This window comes from Sinohyriopsis cumingii, chromosome 18, assembly GCF_028554795.1.
Source record: "Sinohyriopsis cumingii isolate HCF-2022 chromosome 18, ASM2855479v2, whole genome shotgun sequence".
NCBI classification, from domain to species: domain Eukaryota; kingdom Metazoa; phylum Mollusca; class Bivalvia; order Unionida; family Unionidae; genus Sinohyriopsis; species Sinohyriopsis cumingii.
Window position 1 is genome coordinate 71856223 of NC_142978.1, and position 12576 is coordinate 71868798.

The 12576-nt window shown below is 34.4% G+C and overlaps 1 protein-coding gene across 1 annotated transcript; it reads left to right on the plus strand.

Moving 5' to 3' along the window:
* The first annotated feature begins 1888 nt into the window (after nucleotides 1-1888).
* On the plus strand, nucleotides 1889-9788 carry LOC149776949 (tomoregulin-1-like). Its single transcript, XM_089942692.1, has 5 exons — nucleotides 1889-2032; nucleotides 3354-3465; nucleotides 5599-5847; nucleotides 6424-6490; nucleotides 9684-9788. The coding sequence occupies exons 1-4, from the start codon at nucleotides 1990-1992 to the stop codon at nucleotides 6488-6490; spliced, it is 471 nt and encodes a 156-aa protein (XP_089798818.1). The 5' UTR covers nucleotides 1889-1989; the 3' UTR covers nucleotides 9684-9788.
* Nucleotides 9789-12576: the final 2788 nt, after the last annotated feature.

A 12576-nucleotide genomic window follows, 5' to 3' on the forward strand; every position in this document is an offset into this window, starting at 1 on the left:
GGAGGGTGCGAAATTATTTAAGTTTGTTTATCTATTAAGACATGGTTTAGCAAGTTTGGTGTTACTGAAGTACACGTGCACTGCAGAAGCGGCTTTGGAAATCTGGCACCAATGGGGCCATTGTGTCATCATTACTTAAAGCATCTTTGCAACGTTGTTGGTTGGCTGGCGAAGCCTCTATTGACACTTGGCATCGTGGTTATACTCGCGATCGTTGCCACTCTCCACACTCATATTAGCAGGCGTAGATAACACCACGAGAGCTAAGATATTGTGATGGGCGGAGAAACTAAATGGTTAAATACTCCGATTCAATACAGGTGACGACTAATGATGTTGTTTTATTGCCATAGTAGTATTCGGATTTATTTTAATCCCTGTATCCTTATTTGTGCTTCTCTAACTTCGTTGCACATATGTTGGTGCCTAGATTTATGTATTCGTCTCTAACAATTTCGCTGTTGTAACCTTTGTAATTACCAGTATCGTCTGGAATCATGTAGAGTCCACACCCTCCCCTCTCATGACGTGATCTACTTTGCTCTTAGCATAATGGTGCATCCGCGGAAATATTGTATCATTTTCGATCTTCGTTCGACTTTGTACGCTCACGATTGCCAAAACATATATCCATACACTGTAGTTATGACGCTCTATGCCAGCCCTTGTGAAGCCCTGCAACTTGTCCAGCATGATATAGGCAAATATATTGCTATATCCACCGTCCTATCGACATAGCCAATGTTCACCTTCTCTTTCGTTGTCTGTTCCTTAAACAAAAATCGACTGCCGACTGGGGGTACTTTACAGCGGCGACAAGTGGTATGTAGCCTGAATGGCTGCCATCATGTTTATCATGCTCAGATTGTTTTTGTTTCTGTGCTTTTGCAGCTCGTTGGAGTTCGTATGCTACTGAACGCGTTGCAAAAGCATTCGTATTGATTGTCAAATGCGCTTCATTCTGTTTTGACTAGAAGGGTGCATATCATTTGGTTGATGATATTTCTCTCCTGGTGGTACATAAACAACCGATAAAAGTTGCGTACTATTTCGATTCCATACAAAATGGTCTCCGCCAATGACGGAACAACCGCTTGTCTTGCACCGTATCGTAAATTTTACCTGAGACTGCCCAAATCAAATCGTGTCGGTTGCTACATGGTTGATGCCAAAACAATAACAGCAAGATTTGCCACTGAGTTCTCATATTTTCTCAAGAAAACGCCAATTTGAGAGGCTCCAAGATAATGTTTAAGATATTTGTTGATTAAATATAATTAAATTAACAAATAAATTTGACAATTTAAAAAAATACCAAAACATTTCTCAAGAATATTATATTTGAATATCACATTTCACTTTCATTCTGGTCTAATGTACAATGCCATGAACATAATTACAGACAAAACAGTATCAAGTTAACAAATACATTACTCCTTTCAGTTATAAAAAAATGACACCGTGGTTTTATTTTTACAAAACATAAAATAAGCCAGTGTTGAATATGCACAGGAACATATTATTCTCGATGGAACTATCTCCTTATCTGGCTGAAAAGGGTTGCTAATTGGCTTTTGATAGGGAGATAGGTAAGTAAATAATTTGGCAAGTAGGTATCTTTAGTGTGTGTGTGTGTGTGTGAGAGAGAGAGAGAGAGACAGACAGACAGACGTAGTTGGGCAATTAGGTAAGTGAAGTGTGTGAGAGAATTTGCGGCGATGGGGGTAAGTAGGTAAGCAAGTAACCTAACAAGTAGGTAGGTGGAGAGACAGAAAGAGAGTAACATAAATGCATGCAGCGTTTGTCCCGAGTACATGTCTATAAAGAAGTTTTACCGCATTTTCCTTGTTTCCATTGATAACCTTTGGTAAAGCTTGATCGTGACTTGATGCCTGAGATGTACTATATTTAGAGCGTACTGAGCGATAAGAGATTTTGAGATTAGTCTTGAGGCTGTTCCAACCACAGAAAAGATCTCCGGTTGCCAACATGAGAACAATTATCGCTATCACGGCCATCTTACTCCTTCAAGGTATGTTTGAAAACGCCCTTGGGTTGTACAGCTGTATTAATTACAAATACGCTTAGAAGAAATAATAGGGTAAATATATGTAGGTCTCTTCAACGTGATTGACAGACTAACAATGACGTAGCGCATAGTAAACTTTTCCAATATTCGGACACAGGGAGGAACATTTGTTTATTCGATTGGTACAGCTCTCATAGGAATTGGATCAGACTGAACGGCAGGAACAAGATGTCGGGAAACTCGTCACGTCGGCCTCCATAACAATCATTATTTTTGAGTGATATATAGCCATTGACGTTTTGTAAGGCATTGTGACCATGAAAACAGGGCAAATACAACAACACACCTTGGTTGTTTTCGATTTTGATCATTAATAGATTACCATGGAGTTATAAACTTAATTGTGATTTTAATTTTTAAACTAGTACATTTGGTCTAAATAATTAGATGAAAGCTAAGTACATCACTCCAAAGTAAATGCTCTTGTTGAGTTCTTGTCGCTCATTCTCTCTGTTCAATTAGCGACACGTGTCGCACGTCCCACGTGCAAAATGTGCTGTCTATTCGAACTGGTGTTTGTTTATTTTTGTGTTTGTCGGTGTTGTTGTTTTGAGTCAGGTCAATTTAATCAAAGGGAGACAATTCGTCTTCAGGTTAAATTTTTTTTTTAAATGCCCAGTACATATGCACAACTCACACGTATCTATCTATCCTCTAATATCTTTTGGTACTTACAAACCAGTTAGCCCTTCATATAATAATGTAGTAAATACAAAATAAAAATCAGCATGCAATGATGAAATGTGCATACATGCGCATGGATAAATAAATTTTAAATTGTATTGACCACGGTGGCGGGTGATAAATATGACCAACTGATTATCCACGAGAATATGTCTTATAACAAATAAGTAATATACGCCATTTCATATAGCTGATATAGATTTTGGTCAGTCGCTCTACACGGATAAGAACATTGACAGTGCTTAGTGGTCTTCGTCTGCATCGGACATGCATCCGATCCAAGACTGTAACACGTGGCAGAAAATATGTAGTAATTGCATGTCATCTGTGACAGGTATTTAATAATAATAACAATAATAATAATAATAATAAAAACATTATTTTTCTCACGTTGACTATAAATCAGTTCCAATGAGACACTGCACAACTCAAAACTAATCTTAACTGATAGTGGATTTTCTAATTTTAGAACTACGCTATTTGATGCGTGTTGCTGATGCGCGTAGCACATACTATGCAAAATTGGTTATGTTTGATTCTCAAATGTGTTTTGTGAAACACACATTTCTTTACGTTTCAGGTGCCGTTGCAGTAGACCATTTTACAAACTGCGGTTGGGTGCACAATCGCCAATGTTATGGCTTTGGATTTGAGCAGTTGTGCGCAACTGACGGCATTACATACAATAATAGGTATATTTAATTATTTAACCCCGAGTCTAAACTAAGATAGATAGGTACATACATACATACATACATACATACATACATACATACATACATACATTACTAACCAGTTGGCAATGAACACTATATTCAGATGCATTGGATCCGACGAGATCGTGTTTGGCAGCAATAAAACAAACTAATAAAATAAACGAAGGAAATAATGTTAAGCTAGACAGAGTTGTATGACCTGCCAATATTTGTCAAACCAAATACTTGCAAGGCTACATCAACAAATAGTCCTGTCTTTCACAGCCTTTTATTTCCCCCTTTTTGGCCCGTGTTTCTTTTGTCATGAGATCATTTCCAGTGAGTTTAAATTTCCAGAAGTTTCGACGAGTGACCCTTTTTGCAACTGATGTGGCGTTCATTCTTTTCCAACCGACTTAAGATTGTCTTTAAGCTTTAGGGGTACTGCTCCAAATGCCCATACCACAACTCATACTATATCTGTATGAATTCCCGAGACATGTATAATTTCTTAGGACAGGTCAGTGGATTATGTTACTTTTCTGGTTTCATGCGGGAGAAGCAATAGTCCTCTTTTCTGTCATCTGTACAACGTAGGACTTTTGTAGGTCATGCTCCTTTTGTTGCCAATCAATATTATGTCTGGTCTTCTCTGCCGTATCTTGTGATAAATATGAATGTCGTAATCTCATAGATTTTCGCCTTGCTGCTGTCAACCACTTTATCTGCCTTGCAATCGTTTCACTTGTTTTTGCACGTAACCCAATATTTCTCGGACATCTGCCAGTGCATTGTTAGTACTTGTTAGTCGTGCTAGGTTTTTTTTTGTTCATCTAGGTAGTTCGCTGCACTCACCCATAAGGTATTTGATTGTATCATCCTTACTCCTGCACATCTGCATATTGATGAGACGTCATGACTTGGTACATTAACGTATACTTCATTCTTTGTTTTATTTTCTTCTTTTACTTTTTTCTTCTCTTAGTTGTAGCCATGCCTAGGTCCCTTCAACAGCAAGTTGTTCTGTTTAGACAGAAATTATCCATGCATTGCCTTTTCCCGCCATTCTAATTTTATCTCTCTGCGAAAGATGGACAGCATCTTTCTTGTCGTTATTTACATAATTAAAATCTCTTTTTCCAACTTTAGCCCATCATATCATGTCAGCCGTGTACCTCGTGATGCAGACGGCCAAATTATTATTATTATTATTATTATTATTATTTATGAACCATATGCGAATTAAATAATATGAAATAATCATAGGACAGCGGTGTGAAATCTACCCAGGCTTTCTATTGGCAATCCAACATTCGGTTATGAAATCTACACATGATGACTTTGGCAATCCAACATTTGGTGTGAAACCTACACAGGGTTCATGTCGGAAACCATCGAACAAAATGAGATATATGTGGCCTAAATGCATGGAATGTTTTCCTGTAGCTTTATTTCGCTCATTTTGATATGATCGTTTGATCAAGAAATAGTGAGAGTGTCTTACTGGAAATGTTTGTAACAGCTTCAGTTACATTTCAAACATAGAATTGCTTTTTGTGCAAGTATTAATATTTATGCCATTTTTATTTTTATTTTTGAGTCATGCGTAAGTTCAAGACAAACTCATACATTCAACATTTAATCATAATTGGAAGTTTGTGATAGTTTCCATTTCGAATATCGAAAAATAATGCGCTTTAACCTAAGTATCCTCGAGTAACTAGTGACTCCAAGCTTCTGAGAAAAACAACTATCGGCCAGTTAACAATTTGTAGCTGCAAAGTCATATGAATTTAGATGTAAGTACTATTAGTTACTTGTTCTTTTTTACAAGCTGAAAGATATACAATGAAATTGAAGTTTCTGAAGAAAGGCTTTATTAAATATTTCAAGATATAATGTCCTAGTCATGAAGTGAGTTGTAAGGACAAAGTCTGGGTTTTCACCATAGTCGAGCGCAAATGCACCAGGTATAAGATGTTTTCGTAGTGTTGTTATTCCAGACAGAAACGAAAATCAGATTCGCGCATTGTTGAAGATAGTTCAGCACATTCGCAAATGGTTTTGTTCATAAACTATCGGGGTAATGAGGGATAGTAATCGGATACTAGTTTTGTTTTTCCCGCCTAGGTGTTATTTTTCCCAGGCCTACTGTCATGATACGTTCCTACATGTTATGCATGCTGGACCATGTTTCTCTGTGTCTGGAAGTGGGACTACTCACTCTGTAGATCACGTAACGGACACCACCACGAAGGATCCCCTGCACTACGGCCCTGATGCAGTACTGGACTTCTTCTGCATCCATTTAAGCCATGAAAGCTGCACCCTCAACCGAGACGAAATTTGTGGCTCCGACAACATCACTTATATGAACCCGTATGTATCATGCGAAAGTCTGACTAACACAGTGAATGTGTTATAAACAAGAATGTTTGTCGTTTCAGTTTCCAAGTTCCATTTTCAGATTACAGATTGAAGTACATTAGTCAGTAGCTACTGATCCATAATTCTCCAGGCTACCTAAATTTCCTTCAGCTAATGACATACACCAGTTGTGCCTAAAGTGACCTACTCATAAACAATCGTTAGGTCACTGAGAACTGATAGATCAAATTCTATAAATAACTTTTAGCAGCTTGGTCTCATATACCCTACGGAAATATCCTTATATGGATTATCAGGCAAAAGAAACAACAAATACCGCTGGAAAAGGGCCTTATATATTTATCGATTTACTATTTGTCGACAAAATGTAGCAAAATAAAAATAACTGAATATTAAAAATGGTTTCCCTATCTTTCAAATTGGATATCGTTTTCACCATCTCTGTAGAAATAATCTTTTTAATTGTCAGATGCGGTTAATAATAATAATAATAATGATATTATTATTATTATTATTATTATTATTATTATTTTATTTTTATTTTTTATTTTTTATTTTATTTTTCAGATGTGAATTTGAGAAGGAGAGATGCTCTCATAGAGACCTACATGTTATGCACTTTGGACATTGTTAGGTGAGGAAGTCAGGGTTTGATAACGCTGTATCAAGGTGCTGTTCACGTGATATTTTATTAACATTTAATTTATATTGTGTGCTTGACCTTTGTCCATGACAGGTTATGGTTTTTGTGTACCAGATTTGTATCATGTTTCTAGGTTACAAATAAGTTGTTTACTGAAATCTGAATTCAAGTTATAGCCTTATTTACAAACTTAAAATGTTCTGGAAGCGAACTTTTGACCCACACCCAAGACATTTTATTTTGTTATAGGTTTTATATAAAACTGTGGTAAACAAAATTATTAATTCCTGTCGTTACGTATTCGGGCTTAAACTATGTATCACGACATGGTAAAACCCAACAGACATTCAATTTTTTAATATATAAATTTATTTCCCTAAAATGTAAGATTAAACAAAGTGAAAGAATTAAAAATAACTTATAGTCTATGAATTCCTAGAACATTATTCTAAATTGTACCATCAATTTCACATCAACCTGGAAACTATCTTAAGGTATCTCGAATGAAGGGTCTAACGTGTTTATGTGCTAACTAGCAAGCACCACTAAAAAAAAATCACAGTTCTAAATCCAAAAGCTTTTAATTCAATGAAATCTCGGGAATGTAGAAAATCACTAAAAGTCATTGAACGTTGCATATAATCTAACTGAATTATTTAAATGTTCAAGTCCTTTAATAATTTAACATAATCTTCCAAGTACTGATTGTTTTAGAATAAATATTTTCCACTCTGCAAATCCAATGAACATATAATAAATAAATCACTATTTCTTCTTGCAAAACTGGTATATAAACTGAAGAATCTTAATATGGCATTTTAATTCTCTTATACAGTCCCTATTTGAATTGCTGCAACGATTCTCGAACATCTAAATTACTGAATTGTGAAATAATTTAAGTCACGTTCTGAAATGTTCAAATTATTGAACCAATCAACAAGTAGGTCGTGCACGACATCCCTATATGTCAAATGCACTCTTAGTGTTACGTGATGTTTCGAGACTTTCATTAAAACGAATGCGTGGTGTACTTGACCGAAATAGTTGCTGACTTGACCTTAGCAATCAACCTGGGGGTGGGGGGAATGCATGCACTATTTTAAAAATAATACTAATAATGAAGACTTTGTATAGCGCCTAATCTTTAAAAGCTCTAAGCGCTTTACAACATTAGACAACATCTATAAGATAAAAAAAAAACATATAATGATATGATTGCAAAAACAAACACCATGAAATTAGAAAACATTAAAAAACATGCTGAGAATATTTAAGGGTAGGAAACATTATTAGGTTTTTAAGTTTGTTCTTGCAGTCGAAATAAGTGAGTTTTGAGAGCCCTCTTGAATGTGATCACTGTGTCTTTCTGTCTAAGTTCAGTGGGCAATTCATTGTATTACTGACCAATCAAAGAATTAAAGAATACAAAATTAAATGTAGTTAACCCTAACTACTTCAATAAAACTATTTGAAATTTAAATATAATACAGATATCACAAATACTAGTTTAACATCAGTCTGCAGAATCACTTTTCGAAGTGTTCAGGTATAATTTGAGAGGACTCGTTTATTTTAAACTACACATTTGAATTACAAATTGTTCATTGATTTATTGGACCAAGACACTATTTTGTGACTATTGTTGACTCATTCAAAGACATTCTGAATTATATCATTGTGCTACATCTAGACTGTTACTACATCGACCTATTCAAGCTTGTTGATACATCAGCACTTAAGCTTGTTGATACATCAGCACTTTCAATACTGGAATTGATTCAATTGCTCATTGACTTATTGGACCAAAACACTATCTTGTGACTATTGTTGACTCATTCAAAGACATTCTGTATTATATCATTGTGATACATCTAGAATTTTAGTACATCGACCTATTCAAGATTGTTGATACATCAGCTCTTCAATACCGGAATACATTCGGAACATTCTTAACATTTGAACTTGTTATAGAATATTTAGGAATATATGGAATTTAATAGTACGTTCCTTTTAAACTTCCACTTTGTAACATAGAGAAATGAAATTATTTGTTGATTTTACTATACTAATTGGTTTTGCTGGTTTACACACACACACACACACACACACACACACATATATATATATATATATATATATATATATATATATATATATATATATATATATATATATTCTCTTTCATAAATGTCAACCTAATTTATGTAAAGATCAGATTTAGTGGCATCGTGTAGGAAAACCTTTCTGCAAGTTCAAATCATTATATTTCAGAGATTCTTTTTTATTCCACGACCCAATAAAGGGACAAATGCACAGACTGCCAGCAGCAAAAAGTTTTCATGTGTGAACTGTCACAGTTAACTTTGACTCTAGAATAATATTTTTTTATGATAATCGATTAAGTCCTTTAAAAAATCCCACACCTTCAAATAGTACCACCGTCGCACACTAACATCAAAAACATCTCCAACATTACGACCACAATAGTATTTAGTAGTAGTAGTAGTAGTAGTAACAATTAGCAGTAGTAGCGGCAGTAGTGCTACTACTTAGGGTCGTGAATTCAATTTTATAGTGTACCTCAAGAAAGTCTACTCCATCACTCCACATTCACAAAGGAGTATATTCAGCCCAACCACTGCATTTCAAGATTTTCATTTTTTGTTTGCCTAATGCCAATCGAGGACAAATCAAGGTGACCATATTTACGGATATATTTCACAAAATGCGTATATTTTATACCAAGTATTTGGATTTGCAGCGGAATAGGCAATTCTGAAGATTGTTACGTCATTTGCAATTTTCTTGCAAGCCTGAGGAATTTTTCCGCACTTCCTGAAAATGATCACGAACTATTTTACCGTATCGAAATCGTTTGCATTGATTTATTTTGGGTAACCGCTGATGAAACATTACACGAATTCAATGCCGGCCAGCATTAATGATTGATGCTGTAAAGAAAGAAGCCGAAACCCTTAGCGCTCGCTTTCAACGTAAGAAATCGACAATTGCACACGTTGAATTGTTCAAGTTTCTTACTTATGATTTTTGCGATTTTCGTTTAGGAATCTGCCCATTTCTTGTTACGTTCTTGTAGTCATCATGACAAAGACATTTAAGGACAATATCGTGTCAAATATAATAAAAACTGATAAGTTCTGATAATAAACACGTATTATTTCAGATGCGCAGGACAGGTGGGGAAATTGGTTCTACAGACAGAAAGTGTGATTAAGTCTTAGTCACTGTTCCAAGTCTGAGTTGCATAATAAACAAATGATATACATCACGTATTAGCTGTTTCTCTTTCTTTCTCCTGGAAGCACAGCCTCAATGACGATAAATATACTTTATATTATTGACACGGGAGTAGGTAAAAATATGTCATTAATGGAGCTGAATAATTCGGCTCTATTACACACTTGTATGAATGTGATATAATGAAATAAGACGTTTACACCAGCCCAGTCGTATACACCTATAGGAATGGCAACATAAAATTAAGACATAAAAAATGCTCTCGAGCACTTGAGCTACAGCATGAAGGAGCGCAAAAATCTATTTTTTCTACACTTCATGAATAATGGCACAAAGATCCATTTTATTTAATTCAACAGCTTTAGGAGAGGTGATAAAAATTTGTCAGGAGTTAAACATGAAAGCAACAATGTGAATATCTAGAGAAAATGCCTATTTGTTAAAACGTTTTAACGGAATACAAGTTAAATCAAATATAGCTGTGTTGATGAATGACTTTCAAGACGATAAAATGGATATTGTTTTATTTCAAACATGAAAAGTGGAAATTAAATGCATTTGCAACAAAGCTGATTTACAAAATACATCTAATCAATGAAAACGTTGAAATAAGCAACAACTACGTGGGCCATGTGATTGAAACAGTGAGCTACAAGAAGGGAAAATAATTAGACTTATTTGTTGTTGGCTAAAACACATGTTTGTATTCGGTTAAATTTACAATACAGTTTTAGATCTCGTAAACTTTGCAAGGTCAGTCTCGAGTGATTCGACAAAAAAAAAACAGAATTAATAGTAGACAACATTTCCAAAAAAAGAAAGTGGTGACTTATCATATGGAGTATTGGTCATATAATCAGGTATCAATTGACGTAGATCTTAGATAATTTAAAATAGAGAAAGATGCACATAACTTAAAATGAAAGTACATTTATAGACATTTTGTTGACAACGCATAAATACAATTTATCAATTATGAAATATTCTTTGGATACTTTCATTTTGATTTAAATCACCGAGAAAGAATATAATTTAAGATATCTTATTTATGATCTTGACCCTTCCACGTATATTAATGTATTTCTATAAATATTATACTGGAACCCCACCTTGCTGTTTCAAAAGAATGAGCGACTAAACAGTTAACCTACACATTATGAAACCGAACAAGAAAAACCATTTAGAAGGGTGAATGTTAGTCACGTGGATGAAAAGGGACAGGTAAATGAAATTGATGTGCAACAGTCAATACAAGTATCTTCTGACAGGGGTATATATTTGTTGAAAGTACTCTTGAAATAAGGAAAGTGGAAACAAAAACAGCAGATGACACACACGTACATATATGGATCACTTTAAAGATGACAGACCTCAAACAATACATTTGCCGAGAGAATAAAGCTTAACAAAAGGTATGGATTTGCTGGACAAGTAGAACATTAAATTGTTCTCTACCTACTTAAACCAAAGAAACATCTGTCTTTTAAGTGTGAACATAACCTTGCATCATGGACTATAGTGTGGATATGTTTCACTTAAAGCGAAAGCAAATTATGTCAGATTTTTTTACAATCTGAACGATTTAAGGGAGAATATTAAGTGGGCATGTTGTACGGGCAAGAGTTGAGTATTAAATAGGCATGTTGTACTGGCAAGATTTACCTATCTGAAATCAATAATTCTGACCTCTGCACATTCGTATAGATTCTGAAGACAAAGCAAACAACGGTAAAAATATATACTGGCCAAATGGAAGATATATGACAAATCGTGTAACAGAAGGAAATCAGTTGAACGTATTATGCTATTTAAATAAAGGAAGTGTTACCAAGATATAGTTATAAACAAAGATAACACAAATAGTGTTAACAACGAAGCTGAAAAGATTATTTAATAAAGTCCAAATGATCTATGAATCTGGCGGCACGTGACTTGGAAAACATTCCTGACGTTTAGAAAAATATCAAAACAACAAAGCTAAATGTTGAAATAAGAACAATTACCCACTGAAACTTCAAAGACTGGAAAGCACAACATTACAAAATAAAGTACAAGTTCTAACGTAATATAGTATTAGATAGATGGTGGAATAACACTTTGGATCATCTTCTAAATTATATCAGAAGTAGCATTGTTTTGTTTTTAAAACTAATGAAATCGCAAAATGTACAAAACATTACGTTATAGAAGTTATTTAGGATGCCAAGACATCCACCGTCAGCGTGGATGTTTGAAAAAATTTAATAAATGATTATTATATTTTACTTAGTAACTTCATAATCTAATACCTTATAGTACGCAGAGTTTAACTGAATAAAAATGTTAACAATGTAGAGGCAACCGTAAATTCAAACTTAGATTGCAAACAGATTTGAACTGGATAAATGTTTTAACACTGTAGATGCAAATGTAAAATCAAGCATACACTGTACATAAATGTATACCGGATAAAATGTTAACACTGAAAAGGCAACCGTAAAATCAAATTTACACTGCACATAAATTTCAGCTGGATAAAAGTTTTAACACTGTAGTTGCAAAAGTAAAATCAACTTACATTACACATCGATTTCAACCTGATAAAAGTTAGAAGTCTGAAGATTCTTATACAATGATATGAACTGAAAATAACACTCGACAACGTTTTAACAACCAATAAAACACATGTACTTTAAATTTTTAATGCTTTTCCTTAACTTTGTAATGAAAGTATTTAAGAAATCATTCGCTTTCAAAAGTCTCAAACTATTGTTTTAGTTTTTGTAAGTGATCCCACGTCATTATTAACATTGTGAGGTCATGAAGTTATTCTTACGTAA

Coding starts and splice junctions, on each gene's coding strand:
- LOC149776949 (XM_089942692.1), top strand. CDS start 1,990: ATGAGAACAATTATCGCTATCACGGCCATCTTACTCCTTCAAG. Junction 3,466..5,598: donor GGCATTACATACAATAATAG/GTATATTTAATT, acceptor TTTCCCGCCTAG/GTGTTATTTTTCCCAGGCCT. Junction 5,848..6,423: donor AACATCACTTATATGAACCC/GTATGTATCATG, acceptor TTTATTTTTCAG/ATGTGAATTTGAGAAGGAGA.